The following is a 17,904-nucleotide window of genomic DNA, read 5'->3' on the forward strand; positions in this document are numbered from 1 at the left end:
AAAAAAGTAGTAAACTCAGTGCTGGAAACCACCTTAAAATTTTTCTATGTAAAATCTGAAAATCTAATTTTAGCTTTTCTCTGACAGTTTAAATAACTACAAAAGTAATGTGGGTTCTCGGAAGCTGATACATTCCAAATAAATAACATTCTAAAGCTTGCAAGAATGTCCTGCATTAAATCAGGATAATGGAATTTAACTCAATTCTAACACTTTCTTAAAAGGTCTACTGGAAAATGGCAATTCATTCAATTTCAGAATACACCAGGGGTAAATTTTAAGTGGCTCAAAAGTGTAATTTTTTTTTTTAAATAGCAAATACTAGAAGAAAACATGGCATATTCCATTGGTGACAGAACATCACAGGCAAAGTAAAAGAAAAACAAGAAACTGGGAAAAACATTTGCACATTCTATTATAGACAAACATACATATTGATGAATAGTGCACATATCACCTAAAGATAAAGTGCTTCTAAAAAACTAACGATAAAAAAAAAATGGGCAAGACATATCACCAAACAGTTCACAGAAAAATACCCTTAAATATATGAAATAATGTTTAATTTTTGCTAATAAGAGAAAAGCAAATTAAAACTATATTGACATGCCATTTCTTACCTATCAGATTGGCAAAAATCTGACAACAAACTGCTGACAAGTCTATGGGGAATCAGGCATTCTTGTATTGATGTTGAAAGTGCAAAAATATACAATTATTATCCAGACGTATTTGGCTAGATCATATATGCACATACCCTTTGCCTATATCTAGGATCCATGTCTAGGAATCCATCTCAAAGACACACTAGCCAAAAAGTGAAACAAACATCTGGCTATTCATCAACATCACTATTAATAACAGCAAAAGATTGGAAACAAACCTAAATGTCAATTAATAGGAATCTGGCTGAAAAAACTATGATACAACCATAAAAGGCAGTAATAAGACTAAGCAGCTATAAAAAAGGAAGGCAAAACATCTCTATATACACCTACGGCTTTCTCTCTGGGATATACTGTTAACTGGGAAAATAAGTATGAAGCTAAATGTATAGCATGCTCAGGGTGGGGAGTCAAGGAGAGAGATGGGTAAATGAATACACACAAGATCATACTTTTTTAAAAGGGCGGCGGGGGGATAACTAAAAAAAAACCTGAAGTGGGAAGGGGGACATGGTAAAAGAGAGGAAGGGAAATAGCTCTCTCTGAATATACCTTCTTCTGTAGAGTTGGCCTTCCAACACTGTAGAGGTTTTACATTAATTCTGAATCAAAACAAAATTTAAAAGAAAGCAATCCCTAAAAATTGAAATCAAAATGAAACGAAAGGCCCTAATTATATGGAGATGGTAGCAAAACCACATAAAGAGGAATTATTTCAAATGACTTTCAAACAAAGTAACTTGTACATGACCAATTGGATATGCTCTAAGGACAAAAAAGTGCAAATAAATCTTAAGCTAGTTTCAATAATCATTTCGTTGGTGGTGCTGATGTGATTCTGACTGTTGTGTGTATGCTGTGGGATAAAAGCAAATGAGTAATTTTATCAATGTTGTTCTAAAGTTGAATATTCAGTTAGGAAGAAAGGAGATAAAGACTAAGAGGTGAAAATAAACAAAACAACCCTGTAGTCCTAAATCTTGCATTTGAATTGGTAATAAGAACTCATGATGTAATTTTTCTTCTTTTTTTTTTAAAGATTTTATTTTTAATTTTTCCTTCATCTCCCCAAAGCCCCCTAGTACACAGTTGTATATTCTAGTTGCAGGTCCTTCTGGTTGTGCTAAGTGGGATGCCACCTCAGCATGGCCTGATGAGCGGTGCCATGTCTGCGCCCAGAATCCGAACTGGCGAAACCCCAGGCCACCGAAGCGGAGTGCGCAAACCCAACCACTCGGCCATGGGGCCGGCCCCCTTTCTTCTTCTTTTTAAAACAACATTTCCTAGCTCTATCCACTAAAAGGGCCTAGAAACAATGACCAAGCCAATAGGCAGTGAGCAACCCTAGAGCCCAGATTATAATCTCAAAATACAATTTCCTACTAAAAGGAACCAGGGCTTCTTGAAGAAATGGCTGATTTAAGGTCTGCAACAGGAAATACACAAGATGAGACATAGCAAAAAGTAAGAAAGTTATCAAAGACTATTGGAGTCATGTCACAAGGACTCAGGAGCCAAAAAGGACCCAGGACACCCACTAGCCAAAGAAGAGACAATCTGAGCATCAATGGAATAATAACTTCAGTGGAATGAAGCACATCGAAAATGTTTAAATCCATGTATTCATAATGATACTTTAAAAAAAAAAAAAAACAACTCTAGAGGATGTTAGGAGACCAACTGCCAGAGATAAATGCTACTCTAAATTTGCTGGTTACCATTTATTTTCTTTACATTTTTAATTACACAGTCTATATCCCTAAACAAGATTGTTATTTTTTGTTTTTAAACTTTATATAAATGGCATATCATATGTATGGTATAGCGAAATTGAAATACCTTTACCTCTAGTGATAAATCTCTTGACTGCTGGTTTCTCAGTTTTTCCATTTCTCTACGGAATTTTGATTCTTTTACCTCAAAACCACCCAATTCGGTCAGGATCTTAAAAAAAAAATGCATGACAATTATTCTCTGAAGTATGTTCTTATCAGGCAGAAGAGAATTTAAAACGCTCATATACATACAGATCCAGGTTCTGCTCCAACATCTTCCATGAATACCCTGCCGAACAGTTCTAAAGAAAGGCGCCAACGTCCCAGCAGCATATCATGGGAAATAACCATTCCCATGAAGCTACACTGGGGCCTGGAAGAATTTAAGGGGAGAGAGAGAAGTAATTCAGCCAACTCTAGAAATTTCCTGGTTTTGGTTCAATGATAGTAATTTACTTGGTCTTTTAACATTCTGAGGTGTTAAGTACTTCAAACCACATCTTCTCTAAGGAGAACTTTTCTATAGCTATTCCTTCCTTGCAGAACATCTCATTGTTACTCCATTGTCTCTTCTGTCCTTTACGTAAAGATAAATCCCCAGGCTGCCACCCATCCTTCTCTTTCATTTTACCTCTTCTCCTTAAAGTCTAATGTCCATCTCCATCTAGGTGATTCCAAGATCCCTCTCTAGTTCGAATGATAGTCAGCTCAAATTCAACATGGTGAAATGGGATATGGCCTTTTCACTACAATGACATTGCCTCCTGATTTTTCAGTAGTACCATCTATTTCCCTATTGCACAGATTTGAAACAAATTTTAATTTTTCTTCCCCCCGTTCCTCCAAAGTGATCAAGTCCTTTATGAATTTCTCTTCCTTTCTATGATTTCCTTTCCATGCTTAAAGGCAGTATGCTACGTCAGCCTCTTTTTTACCACTAGCGAGAACTAATAGCAGCTTTCTAACTTGTCTCCCTACCTCTCATTCTTTTCTCCTTCTTCTATCTGCTTCTACATATTCTAACCATCTCAGCTCAACCATCTTGTCTCTAGGAAGCTTGGGCCACCCCAGTCCACAATTCTTCCTTGTCTTTTGTGTATATAAAATGTATATAGTTTCTTTAGGCAGCTTAACTCCTAAGCAAAAAAATTATCTGACATTACATAATCAAAATCACAGAACATAAAGCAGATACTCAACAAATCATTTGAGTGATTAGCCATACTGAGCCACAGTATATACTAGCAAATTTTTACTGGGAAGGCAAAGACCCTACCTCTTGCAAGAGAATTACCAAGTGTGAACCTGGCAAAGGAGTCCAAGTGAGTGTTAGAACCACAAATTTAGAAAGCTCTCTCTAGTTATTCACATGTTCCCCTTAGCTGAGCTGCTGGTAACAAGTCTATAATTGGTAATTTGACAAGGATATATACTTCAACGCAGTACTAAACATTAAAAACATAGCCTTAGAATTTCCTCAGTAAAGTGAGGAGAAAATAAGAATGCGGATAAATGACAAAATAGTGACATACACACAAAAAACACAAAAATCCAGAAAACTCAAATTTGACATTTAAATATCTGATTATATATAAGGAAAATACAAAAATAGTAAAATAACATGTAATTCTATTATATACACAAATTAAAGAAAATTATGAAATTTCTAAATAAAAATTCTTACAAGAATTATTACAAAGAAATGCAACAGAAAAACTATCTTCACGTAGCAAATACCTGAAAGACGTAAGAGGTGGCCCTTCACTTTCAGTCAGTCCTATTTCTGCTAGTAAACTGCTTTTCAATTGTGCAGCAAGATCATGAGCAGATGGCCCTGGTTTTGAACTCTCAGCTTCTTCTGGCACCAGGCTCTGTTCTTCTCCTTCTTTTTTCTGCCGATTTTGCATGTTCATTACATTTTTCAAATTGGCAGCATAAGACATTTTAGTTGGAAGAACCTAAGAATTTTTACATTTAAAAGTTAAACATTAAAAAAAAATGACTAGATTTCCATTTCAACTTACTAATACTCCAAAGAAATCACATGGAAGTTAAGTAATTCCTTTCTGGCACTTCAACTTGTAGTCTATTTCTTGTCTATCTGATTCCCCTGGCTGACCACCAATTTCAGTGCATTTACCACAGCAGCCTCTGAGAACTTTTAAAGAAATCTTAATAGTATCTGTGGTTACTTAAGTCTCTTACATTTTCATATTTTCAGTATTGCATTCTCCTTTATCATGTAGATGATAAAGAAAATTCTATTCAGCTACATTTCTTCTAGGCCTGCTCTTAAACAAGTTAGTACTTTTTCATTGGAGAAATAGTATGGTATAATTTTATGCTCTCAAATCAGACTTTTATCTGAAAACTGGATCTCTCACTTAAATAGCTGTATAACAACTGACATTCCCCCATGAAATTTATGTAATCTCTCTAAGCCTCAATTTCTTACCCATTAAATCAGGATAATAATGTTTCCTGCTCAACATGGTTATAAAGATTGAGACAGTGCCCATGAGATAGAATTATTCAACAAATGTTAGGTATCATTATTATTATTACCATATTTATTCACATTCTAGATTCAAAAAGAAAAGTTTCAAGCTAATATTATATCTGCTCGTATTTAAAAATATATATAAATTTAAATTTTCAGCAGCAGTACAACAATCAACTCTGAAACAGGCAAAGCACTTAATGAAACTGCCATTTTATAGATGAAGTAACCTGACACAGAGCAAGTTAAGTCTCAAAGCAGGGTACTGACACTGCTGGAATTCCTTTGGTTATGTCATAAGGCAGGAATTTCTGATACTTCCAGTATTTGGGGAAATACAATATTCTGAATTCATGCATTTCCAAAAATCTGGAAGGTGGGACAAGTGCTCATTCACAAATATTATATTGCAAAGACTTTTACTATCTTACCTCAAGGCAGTTTCTATCCACTGTAACCTCCATTAAGCATTTCCCACTACTGGCAGATGAAGAATAAAGACCCTGACTTGGACGGCCAAAAAGATCCTCCTTTCTAGCATTTGGCTGGAATTTTAACAGAAATATTCTAGTTACAAAGAACACTTTAAAAAAATAAATTCAGTTAAAAAGAAACCTTAAGATTATTTTATTTAAATCACCTGCAACAGATGTGGCTGATCAGCCAAGGGGATGGCTTCAGCCAGAGGCACTTCAAATGGATTTGGGGGTATACACCCAAGGAACGTCATGGAGTCTGAGCGTCGGAAAAATGGATGGTTTTGGCCAGTTTCTGCAGGAAGAGAGTCATCATCCTTATCATTCAAAGTAGCACCTAAACATAAAGAGAAAATGTTTGTTTTTTAGAGAAATTAATTATTGGAGAAGGATAAAAGAATCTTAACCTGCTCAATCCAAAACTGCCATTATTTCTTTATATAAAATTTTAATGCCTCTCAAAAACAAGTTACTAAGCCAAAATTCTGATAATATCTTTAAGTGATAATTCAGAATATTAGCAGTTTAAAATGGTTACAATGGTAAATTCTGTTGGTGTATTTTAACATAACAGTAAAAACTTGGAAAACAAATTAGCAGTAACAAATAGTATTCCATTTTGTACTGGACAGATGTTTCCCATCTCTCTTTATCTCTCTAGAGATTCAAACCTGAATACGGCTACATTCCTGACCATATTCAGGACCTGGCTCACTGATGACACCAAAAGGGAGGAGACAGACAGGAGCTGAAATTTAAGCATTTGCTTACTTGTAAGTTCTGCTTCCTCTATAAGAAGATAAACAGAGAAATATCTGGGCAATTCATGCACTCCAACAGGAAGTCGACACAGCAGCACTAACTCCCCTTAATGGAACAAAACTTTTGACAGTGCTTACAGTGTGCTGTGGAAGCAGCAGTGAGCTACGACTGGGTTCTCACAAAATAGCAGTTAGGTCAGCTGTGGTTCCCTGAGCTAAATAAAAGTATCAGCTGACAATACTTAAAAGGCAAGTGGACTATTTGACCTCACTTTAAAAATTTCTAAAGTCCACTTGAAATAGCTGAAAACTACAAGTAGACTGCAGAAGACCTTAAAATTCCTTGAGTTTAGAGTATTTCCTCTCTTTATTATATTAACTGTTAAAAGTTTTGATATTTGGAAGTTAAAATTGGTATTTCTTTTTCTTGACTAAATCTATTCTGCATCACTATTAACAAAAGTTCTGCCAAGACATTATTTAATTGTAGTACCTATACACTTAAGAGGAAAGGTAAACATAAAACTAAGAGAAATGCAAAGAAGAGATACAAAGATAAAATTGAAAATATATCAACTGTTGAAAAGTTCATAAAATTTCTTTAATTCATCCTTATTTATGAAACAAATAATGCAAGAATGTATAAGGAAAAATGGATAGAAAATGCAAGAAATGGGACATAGAGAAGAAAAGAGAAATTCCCACCCAGACAGAAAATAATGAAGTTAAAAAGCTTGAAGGGGAAATACTGAGGCAGCCATTTCTTGAAGTAGATTAGCAGATTTTCTGTACACTAACTTTGATTGGTGTCATCATCATTTTCATGTTCTGAATCTTCATTATCAATACCCAGTTCCAAGAGTTCTCGTGTCCTTTAAAAAGACAAGTGAGTCATTTCATATGAAGTATTTGTACAATATGAACAGGAGCAAAGGTCATGGGAACTATAAGCAAAAAAATACTGAAAAGGTTAGTTAAGTATCTAACCAATTTCAAACACTGTGATAAAAGTTTCAGACTCTGGGAATGGTAGACTGAGCAGGCAAATGTACTATAATTATAAAAGAGGCTCAACAGAAGCAAAAGCTAATCACACCATGAAATCATGAGTGCTTACACAAACTCTAAAAGAAAACATGATAAACAATCAGGCCAAACTATCTCAAGCATAATGCTTAACTGGATTCTTAAGTTTCCCGTTTTGTGAGTAGTAGCTACGGAGAGAGATCGGATAGACTCAAGCCTACTTTCCACATTAAATGTTCCTGTACTATCTGTCTTCTGTAATGCTGTTCTCTTTACTCCAAAAAATGTACTAACGGAGACCACACTGAGCAAGTATTTCTTAAACCAACCTCATGGCAAGTATGGATACCTTTTGCGTTCCAGTTGAGGTGTATCCAGTGTTGTCTGCTGATTCATTGCTTTAATCCAATATATAAGGGCTTGAAAAACATATGCCACATGCTTCAATGAGCAAACATCCAAAACTGGAAGAACATCAGAATGCTCATCATTATGAGACCGCATTAAAGACAGAGCATAATTTAGGAAGTCCCCTCGAGCAGACATCATTCCTTGACGGGCACTAAGCAATGTGGCACGTCTAGAGGAATAAAAAGAAACGAAAATGTTTACCAAAAGAACACAAATATGAAATTTACCACTATCATAAATATGCAAAATTAGGAACTGAGAATATCCATAAATACAAATTCACTAAGGCTATAGCTCTGCTTTAGAAATATAACCATTATGTATGATTTAGTCTGATACTTTTGTACAGGAAAGGAATTCCACTGTCCTTTGGAATGGTGGAGGGAACTCCTTCCCTAAAGACAATGGCTCTCAAACTTTAGTATCCATCAAAATCACCTGGAGGTGACTGTTAAAACAGATGGTATAATAATGATGGTTTATCAATGATGCTCAACCTTTATACTCTCTGCTTAAAGTTAACCAACGAAAACCCCTCAACTGGACTGAAGAAAATCAAAACGCCTTTGAAACCATTAAGCAGTCTCCTTTCAATGCTTGTCTCTCCTCCTTCCTGGCCTCCACTGCCCTACTTTAGTAACTCTTACCTCTCTTGTAGACTCCAACCATAGTCTTGTTAAGTTTCCTAAGCAGTCTCTTAGACCCTTGTCTCTCACCCTTTTATGATCCACTCAAAGTAGCAAGGTTGTAGCCTGAGCCAAAGCTACACCAAATCCTAGGACTGGGACTTCAGGTACTTTGACTATACGGTACTGCTAACTGCTCTACTGTTCAATGTGGGCTAATTCCTAGTCTTGACAAAGGTCATTTTATAACTGAATAAAAAGAACACAACAGATACATAAAGAAACATACTTTAATTATGATTCACCAGGCTGGGGGAAGCAGAAAAAGAAATTGGATTTGAGAAACGAAAGAGCAGCCTTGGTAATTACAAAGACTTTCCCCTTCCCTGGTATAAAGAACATTCATAGTGAATCATGGTCAAAATAAGTCTTTCCATGAATATGTGCCTTTCAAGGGGGAGGGAGGCAGGCCTGGGGGATAATGCAGTAAAGACGTAGACCAACTCCTTCAAAAATGCTAAGTATTTAGTATCAGATTCCTACAATACAAATGAATTTTTTAAAAACAGCATGGATTATAATTAATTTATTTTGCTTCAACTACACGACAATTTAGAAAGAAGTAATGCAAGGCACATACTTCCTTCACAATAGAGTAAGCGCTTATGTAATAGCAATCAAAAAGCTCTACCTTTCTAGGATATAAGGGCTCTGTCTAAACATACAAGCATACATGAAGAATTTCATACCGTCTGCCTTCAAGCGTTCGTAAACTAGCCTCTTCTCGTGCAGTCATCCTCTCTCTTCGAGCTGAATTCTGAGAAGCATGAAGAGGATGATTTGGATGTCCTGGATCGCCAGCAGATGCTAATGCAGAACCATAACGTAATTGAGCTTCAGTAGAATCCATAATACTGACCATCCAGTTCCAAGTGGGAATAAGCTTTTCTTCTACATAGTTCTATGAAGACCAAACTAAAATAGTTAAAACTATCCAAATAAACTTAAATTCGATATAGAAGTATTACATAAACATTTAAATATTTGCAACATTAATTCCCATTATATGGCAATTCTCATAAGTGACAGCCAAAAAATATATCTGAACGAGTAACTTTCCAGTGATTTCATACCTGTAAGTTGACTGCATCTTGGTAAGTCAATTTCACAGCTGCTGGAATCTGAGAGTACACTAGGTGATTATACTTAGGAATAAGGCCCATCAAGTCCGAGATTTGTCTGATGACAATGCTGTAAGCCCTGGCTAAACTGCTTGCAGATGTTAAGTAGCTGCTGGCATTGCTAGCTTCCAAAGCAGCTGCTGCAGCGGCAGCACTCGTGCTGATGGTACCACTCCGGCGTAAGTTTGAAGGGTCAATATAAATCAAACCCGCTGAACTTGCTATAAGGAAAAAAGGACAACCACAATAAGCTAATGTCAGTTGCTAATTGTGTTTCTCTAGTACTATGTCTGTTTAAGTAAGCTAAAAGACCAATTGCATTAACAAATAAAGTAACCGAGCAAAAACTTCTCTTAAACCACACTAGTTTAGGGAGGGGAATGATGAAGGGGACAAGAATTCCTATAACGTTCTCAACCAGATGTGATTTTGCCACCGCCCCTCCCCACCAAAAGGGGGAAATCTGGCAATGTTTGCAGACATTTTTGGTTATCACAACTGGGGACGGGGGGTGCTACTGGCATCTAGTGGGTAGTGGTCAAGGATGCTGCTCAATATCCTACAATGCACCATCACAGATAAAGAATTATTCAGCCTAAAGTAGCAATGGTGCAGGGGCTGAGAACCTTGCTCTAAGCACATATAAATAATTTTTGTATTTGAACTCAGCAAAACAAAAGAATTATTATGAAACTATTTGTTCTCTAGGATGAACATGCATAATTTTAAAAATCTATTTTAGGCACTCTTGGGAATACCAAGTTTTTAGACTTGCCTGCTGGTGTGGATGTGCTGGAAGGGGCTGTACTGGCTGCCCGCTGATGCTGGGTGTTGCGGACAGCCCACTGCATGGAACGGGGAGCTTGGGCAGCACCGTTGGCATGAGAGCTATTCGTGGTTCTCTCTAACGGCTCATCAAGCATAAAGGTCTCCTGTTCTATGTCGTCACTCTGACTACTGCTGCTATCAGAATCACTTGAGTCATTTGATTGCGAATCATCTTCAGAAAAGAAGGCAGGAACACTGCTCGCACCTATATTTTTCATTTTTAAAACCAAAACCACTGTAAGTTTGTTGATATTTAATCTATAGGGGGAAAGAATGAAGTCATAAAAATGCTTAGCCACCCTGGTGCATATCATACTGAGTATAGTTTAACCAATTTGTGCTGAATACACACATATCCTTAGTATAAGCAAGAAGTTGCCAAAATAAGGTAATATACCTGCTTCTGAGCCAGCTGTTGCTGCAGTGACAACACTTCTACGCCCACTAGCATTATCTTGGTTGCTATGGTTACTTTCACTGTCACTTTCGGTTTCAGCTGCTGCTAGCAAGTCTAGCTCCATGTCACTCCCTAGAAAATATATTTAAAGAAGAAGAAAAAAAGTACAAACTCACTGTGGATCAAGACAGTGTCTAATAAGCCAGCGTGTAACAATGGTGGGAACTAAGAAGGGAAGGGCAGAGAGAAGTGATAACTACTACAGTGAGCATAACTGCCTGCTTAACAGAAGAATGACTTGGTAAATTATGGGATTCAGTGGACCATTACATAGCAATTCAAAATCTGTCCTGCACAGCCTTAGGTATAAAGTGCTGGGGAAGCAGACTTTAGCCAGTGGGCAGAGCTCTGGGCTAGGTCCACTGCTCCATTTTCATCTATTTTACATATTGGGATTGCGAAAGGGGAAGGAAGTTAAAAGTGTCTATCTTCTATATTTTTACGGGATATATATATATACACATACATGGCAAAACACGTAAAATTTATAAATTTTAAATATGTGCAGTTTATTGTATGTCAATGACACCTCAAAAAAGCTGATCCCCAAAAAGTCTATCCTATGACTACTAATAAGAATGGTTACGATAACTATGTAGCAGAAAGGCCAAAATGATTATTCTAAGTGAAAAAAGAAAGTCATACAGATTATACATACAGTATCTAAAAGACATGCATGGGAATGGGGTAGTACAGGGGAAGACTAAAAGTAAAAATACAAACTGTTAGTGTCTGGATGAGATTATGGGTCATTTGTTATCCTTTTCTCTAATTTCCAAATGTTTCCTAATGTAGTTATGATTATTTTAATTTCTAAAACTCTTTTAAGAAAAGAGAAAGTGGGACTGGCCCAGTGGCATAGTGGGTAAGTTCGCAGACTCCACTTCAGTGGCCCAGGGTTCAAAGGTTCAGATCCTGGGCGCAGACCTACACACTGCTCGTCAAGCCATGCTATGGTGGCATCCCACATACAAAATAGAGGAAGAATGGCAAAGATGATAGCTCAGGGACAATCTTCCTCACCAAAAAAAAAAAGAAAGAAAAGAGAAAGTGACTTAAACCAAAAGGTAAAGGGAGGAGAGGATAAATTATTTCATACATATAATCTCTCTCTTTAAAGGTACCTGATTTATTCGTATTGAATAATTTCTCAAATAACCTGCATACCGTCTTCATCATGCTCATCGTGTTGTCCTTCTGCCTCAGCGTTTTCTTCCCCATGTTCTTCCTGTTCATCATGATGATCCTCTTCTCCAGCCACACCCTCCACCACCTCAACCTAAATCCAGAATCTTATTTGTATACAAAGTACATAATAAACCGCATCTCTACCAGTGTTCCTTCACAGCAATTAGTAAACTACAATATAAAGATCCCTAACTATGGGGAATTGTAACACTAAGCAGTTTCGAAAATCTTCATTTGCTAGTGACAATTTGCTATCAAAAATCATGTCAACATATCCCAAAGCTTATGATTACTGTTTATGTGTAAAGCCTTAAAATTAGAAATATAACAATTATGTGGAGAGTGTTTTTGTAAGCTTCCACAATTATAAAATGTACCTATTAAATATGCAGTATCCCCTCTCCCTTCACATACATTGCACAAAACTACTAAAACTCTTTTTAACATTGAGAATATCTTTTCTATTAACCCTTAAGTAAAAACAAGTTTATTTTACCAATTTCATATTAACCAGTAAATCAAGGATCATTAAAATATTTTTAAAATGCAAAACCACAAATGAGAACATACAACAAAAGTCTAAAAGCTGGAAGCAAATACATCTAATAGTGGTAAGCTAATGACTACTTTCCCTTCCCTCCCAAATAAAAGCCTCTCATCTACCACAGTTAAAACAATTAACACCACCTCTTCCACATCTGCCGAAACAATATCATCCTGTTCTTCGTCTCTGCCCCGAACAGGCTGCGACTGGCTGATGCGCCTCTGCTGTGGATTCCGGATGATGTAGGACGACTGAGACTGACTGGAGCTGTACGGAATCAGGAGTTTATGAGTGCACTGCCACCACAGCTCTGACACACATCACAGACTTTTACGTTTCTCAGTGTTATTCACTGTGATTCACTTGCTAGGATGCTATTTTAAATCTGACCTAAAAATTCCTGGAATCCAACAACAATTCATCTATAGTATATCAGAAAATATGAACCCCAAAGAAATTATTTTACCATAGAGATTTAACAAATATCTCAGAATTGTTTTTACTTTTTAGTAGGTCATTTCAAATCGGCATTAGTGCACATACTTTTATGAGTCTCTCCCACTGAAATATATTCCACAGGGAAGATTTTTCCTTTTCCATTGCTTGTAACACTAGCAGTTTTCAATTTCCAAAGGCTCCCAGAGCAGCATTCATCCATTAACAAGTATGCTTAAGACAAGTGATCTACTCTTTAAGAGACCTAACATGACCTACTTTGCATCAGCTTATTAACCATTGACTTGCTGATGTGTGTGGGGGAAAAAACATCAGTTCATAAGTATGATTTTAAAATAGAATCATAATGAAAGGTGGGGTCACAAAATAGTTTCACTTCCCTAAAAATCTGACTTGGAAACAGCCAAGAAAAGACAGATGCCTCCCCTTGGACAGAAGGGGAGAATCCAGAGAATGCAGCTTAAGATGCAGGTCTGAGATCAGAAGATGGTGCTAAATAAATAACCCTGTGACCTAACTATTATCCTTTATTTACAGATTGAGAATCACAGTGTAAAAGAGACTACAGTTAAAGGACCTGTAAGTGTTTACACTGATACTGTTCTTTCCTCACCTCAGCTGCTCTGAGAAACAAGAATCAAACCAGGCTGACTTCAAATAAACAGACAAGTAGTCTCAATATGCTGTTTAATACTAGAAATTTAACTAAGTAACTGGTAATTCAGACAGTGAATTACAAAGCATGTGAAGAGAGAGGCTCAAAGAAAATGTGAAGAGATGAAAAGGTTATTTCCAATCACTAAGATTTCAAACATTTTTGTTTTCCAATATTAAAAACAAAAGTCAACATCGTGTGAAGCCACAATTAATGAGTTAAAAAAAAAAAAAAACCTGGAACAAACATCCAAAGTAGCTACTTTAAGAAGTTATGTGCTTAGTACGTATGACACTGCCAATAAACAAAATATAACTCCCCATTGAGAAATGGAGCTTCAGTTTTTTTCACACCACAATTCAACGTTTTTCCCACTAGACTTCCTGGCACAATGAAGCACCAGAGTCCTGAAATCTGTGGACTTATTTCTGGCAATTTGCCAGACTGCGCAGAGAAATCCCTCCTGGCATGGAACGCCTAAATATGCTAGATAAAATATTAAAGCAAAAACAAAGCACCAGAATCCTGGTGATAAAGGCAAACAATCACACTGAATCAGCTTGAGAGTAATGGTGCCACCATTTACACCAAAGGCATCTGCTGATGTGTCTTAGGCTAGAAGAGTTTCAAGGAACCACAGATCTCACAGGAGACAGTCTGGGGAGACAGGAAAAACATCTCTTCAGAGTTTAGGACTGCAATTTGCACTATGAGGCAGGGTGGGCTTCCATGCTGATTAACCCAATGCCTCAACACTAACAATAAGCACCAAGCAGCAATTTCTCTCTCTACTCTGCATCTAATATTCAGGAGTATAGGAAAAAGGAAAATATCTGTCTAGAACTATCTCTAAATATCTCTAAACTTTAATAGCTGTGTGACCTAGGACAAGTTACTAACCTCTCTGAGCCTCAGTTTCTTCACTTTTAATATTAGGATGATAGTGGGTATCTATGAGTTACTGGGAAGATTAAAAGAAGTAACGCATCTACAATGCTTAGGAAGTTTCTAGTTCATACTAAAATTTCAGTAACGGTTGTTATATGAGGCATGGAGATAGAGTAGAAAAAGATTAGTTAGTAAGGACATAAGAGTTTTAAAGAGGTGGAGGAAAGCAACAGAATCAGCAAAACTACGAAACTCAAGACTTTACACTCAATGGAGTGATATACACCATCTACCATCCAACACAAGGGAAATCCCAGGGACTAGTCAGTGGATACTTTTTATTTAAGACATGCTTGGAACACTGGTCAAAATACACCCTTATGAGAAGAAGTGACTGTACTCTATTATAATGAAAGACTTCTATATTATATCAACAGTTGTAGAAAACATTGGCACTATTATCTCTTGATTATCAAATGAGATCTCCTTCTAGGAAGACATGAGAGATTGGCCCAAGAATCAACCAAGAGGAATGGAGCTTAAGAGTGCACAACTAAAAAGACTATGAAGCAGGGCAAGGTAACACAAAAACCTGAAACTAAGCAGGAACAGGTTCATGGGCACTGTTCAGAGATGAGATGATATGATCCCAAAATCTGCTCAATGGATAAAAAAAATTTTATGTTCTGGAACAAAACCAAGGGAAGGGTACAAAGAATTCATAAGGTAATACCACTTAAGTAATTAGGGGGTTTTCTCACAGGTATCAGGATCAGGAACATCATATGGAGCCAAAGCAGATTTTGCTGGTAGAAACACTGGATATACTGGATATATTTGGCAAGCCTTATACATATGTAGCTTGATTTACAACAGTTTTCAGCAAATCCTGGAAGTGTATCAGTGACAAGGCTACCATATGAGAGCTCTGACAGACAAATCTGGATTTAGATTCCAGGACATCTTAGGAGACCTGAGAATAACGGAAAAGTTAGGACACATAGACTGGCATATAGAGTAGTAAGGAGAACAGTGAGAGAGCAGATACTCAACACCAACCCAGATGAAACCCAGGGATGAAGTCTTGGGAAGTGTCCCAAACACTACAGCAGGCCATCCTTAACACACAGATGTTTCCAGAAAAGAGGAAGAGGGGGCTTTAGGTACCTAAAGATCCTTATTAAAACATTATTACACGTACACACAGTAACAAAATCAGACTAGAGAAAACCAAATAAAATAAATATTTGCTAGAGCCTTACAACTCAAAAATGTGGCCCTTAAATCAGCAGCATCGGCAGTGAGAGTTTATAAGAAATACAGAAATCTCAAGCCCCACCCAGACGTCCAGAATCAGTCTCTCCATTTTAATAAGATCCCCAAGTGATATGCATGCATATTAAAGTTCAAGAAGCACTGTGCTGAAAGACACCAGAACGTGTCAGTTTCTAAACATTCTGACTCAACAAACTTACAGTCTAGTTAAGGAAACTATCAAACAAATGGAAAAGATGAATGAGATTTAAGAATAATCTTATCACTAGAAACTTTTTATTATTGAGTTATTCTAGGCTTATCTCAGATAAGGTCGCTGTAGAGAATATTAAAAAATCCCAGCATTCCGGCTATTTAGATTACACAGTAACAAGCTGCCCCCCTAGCCCAAGCCTTTGGACAGAGAAAGTTAAATGGTCTTTTCATTTCTCAGCTTGGTCTTACAGCAGGCTACATTTAAAGGTAAGAAAAAACAAAAAATAATGATGTCTACAGAAGCCTAAAATAAACATTCTTATCAGATTACTTTATTGGCATAATAAAAATAGTGCCTTTCCAAACCAAAAACAACACTCACAATATGTATATTACCTTAGGTATGTAGACACAGATAATTTTTAACGTGCTTTCACATATTCCAAAGTAAAATCTTCACCATTTGTCACACAAATGAACATGTATACTATTGGAGTATTTAAGCAAAGGTTTTAGTAAGCCAAACATGACATTTCCAGAGGAAGAATTAATCACAATCTGTTACCACATAGAAATTTACCTGCTAGACTGATCAGATGATGGTCGTGGTGGCAGGGGCTCCACTGAAAATAATTCTTCACTGCCTTGCATGGCATCTATGCTAGTGCTAGCCAGAGTAAAAGGTGCAGTTGGGCGAGCAATCCCCATCCTGACAGGAACAATCAGCGACTCAGCTACGTTGCACAGTTCTTCCACAGCATAAGGTAGCAGCGCTTGGAATACACGCTTGCATTTTCCAATTGGCTGTGGAATAAAGTTGCTAAAGCAAAAAGGAAAATACAGGAATCTTTTATGAATCCTCTCTCATATATCATATCGTTAACACAAGAAATGTGTGCAAAATGATATAAAAGCCAAAATCAAAAAGGATGTCTTACTTTTTCTTTTTGGATGAAGCCATTTCCACACTAAGAATGACAAAAACTCTTGCTACTGAACGCAAAAACCTCATGGTCACAGCAATAGCTTCTTCTCTACGTCCAGGTGTATATTTGTTTTGGAGTTCTTTCACTAGGGTACCTAGTAGAGTATCTAGAAGCTTTAAAAAATTGTAATCACTCTATTAACATGGAGACGTGTCATAAAATGTTTACACATTCATAAAGTAAAAACTTCTAACGTTTTATTCAGTACTAACATTTCATAATAAAAATCTCAAAATAAATTTAACCAAACATTTACAACATCAGTGATTAATTTATGCCACATACCTACCACTGTGATTGACCTACAGTGGGTCTTAAATGTCTGATTTCTTGTTTTTAGTCTCATAGTCCTATGTATATCAATTAATATTTAGAAGAATACCAAATAAATCAGAAGAAGAATATATTTCACTCAATATAGGCTAATTACTGAAATAGCAAAGCAAATTCAGATACTTATATTAATAAGTTCCTAATTCCATCCCTCTCACGTAACCATTATTACTTCCTCTCATTTCTACGTAGCATCTATCATATAGATATTAATTACAGAGAACACCCAATTTCATGTTCTGTTTTCTCTGTTTTTTTAAAAATATTACTTAACCTTTTAACTTTTAAATTGCTGCACTACATTTCAGTAAGTGGTTGGGCTATAATTGATTCAATAGTCCATTGTTATTAGATTCATAAAGTATTTCCATTTCTTAATTTTACATTGTTCTGTGACATGATTTTTTTCTTTCTCATACCATAAATTATTTCTTTACGACAAGTTCTGAGGACAACAATATTTTTACAGCTCTTGACGCTACCAATTTGTTTTCCAAAAGAGTACCAAATGCAATGCCACCCCATGAGTGTCTGAGGTGTTCGTTTTACCATAACCTCATCAACACTGGGTTTTCTAGTTTATATTGTTCTCTAATTTCATAGCAAAAAGGTGTGCTGAAAAAAATTTTGCACTGAGTTACTATTAGTTTTGAACACTGCTCCATGTATTTTTATACT

The 17,904-nt window shown here is 36.4% G+C and overlaps 1 protein-coding gene across 16 annotated transcripts in view; it reads right to left on the reverse strand.

Moving 5' to 3' along the window:
* UBR5 (ubiquitin protein ligase E3 component n-recognin 5) overlaps positions 1 to 17,904 on the reverse strand; it is a 123,721-nt gene that overhangs the window by 14,966 nt on the left and 90,851 nt on the right. For all 16 annotated transcript variants that reach the window (XM_070630710.1, XM_070630712.1, XM_070630705.1 and 13 more), the window contains 15 exons: positions 16,846 to 17,006; positions 16,488 to 16,727; positions 12,582 to 12,705; positions 11,874 to 11,985; positions 10,647 to 10,778; positions 10,197 to 10,454; positions 9,374 to 9,642; positions 8,990 to 9,201; positions 7,553 to 7,783; positions 6,976 to 7,049; positions 5,581 to 5,753; positions 5,372 to 5,485; positions 4,178 to 4,398; positions 2,693 to 2,813; positions 2,511 to 2,609 (listed from right to left, as the gene is read on the reverse strand). In XM_070630710.1, coding sequence (XP_070486811.1) covers positions 2,511 to 2,609; positions 2,693 to 2,813; positions 4,178 to 4,398; positions 5,372 to 5,485; positions 5,581 to 5,753; positions 6,976 to 7,049; positions 7,553 to 7,783; positions 8,990 to 9,201; positions 9,374 to 9,642; positions 10,197 to 10,454; positions 10,647 to 10,778; positions 11,874 to 11,985; positions 12,582 to 12,705; positions 16,488 to 16,727; positions 16,846 to 17,006 — 2,541 coding nt within the window. The remainder of the gene's footprint in view (positions 1 to 2,510; positions 2,610 to 2,692; positions 2,814 to 4,177; positions 4,399 to 5,371; positions 5,486 to 5,580; positions 5,754 to 6,975; positions 7,050 to 7,552; positions 7,784 to 8,989; positions 9,202 to 9,373; positions 9,643 to 10,196; positions 10,455 to 10,646; positions 10,779 to 11,873; positions 11,986 to 12,581; positions 12,706 to 16,487; positions 16,728 to 16,845; positions 17,007 to 17,904) is intronic.

This window comes from Equus przewalskii, chromosome 8, assembly GCF_037783145.1.
Source record: "Equus przewalskii isolate Varuska chromosome 8, EquPr2, whole genome shotgun sequence".
Taxonomy (NCBI): Eukaryota; Metazoa; Chordata; class Mammalia; order Perissodactyla; family Equidae; genus Equus; species Equus przewalskii.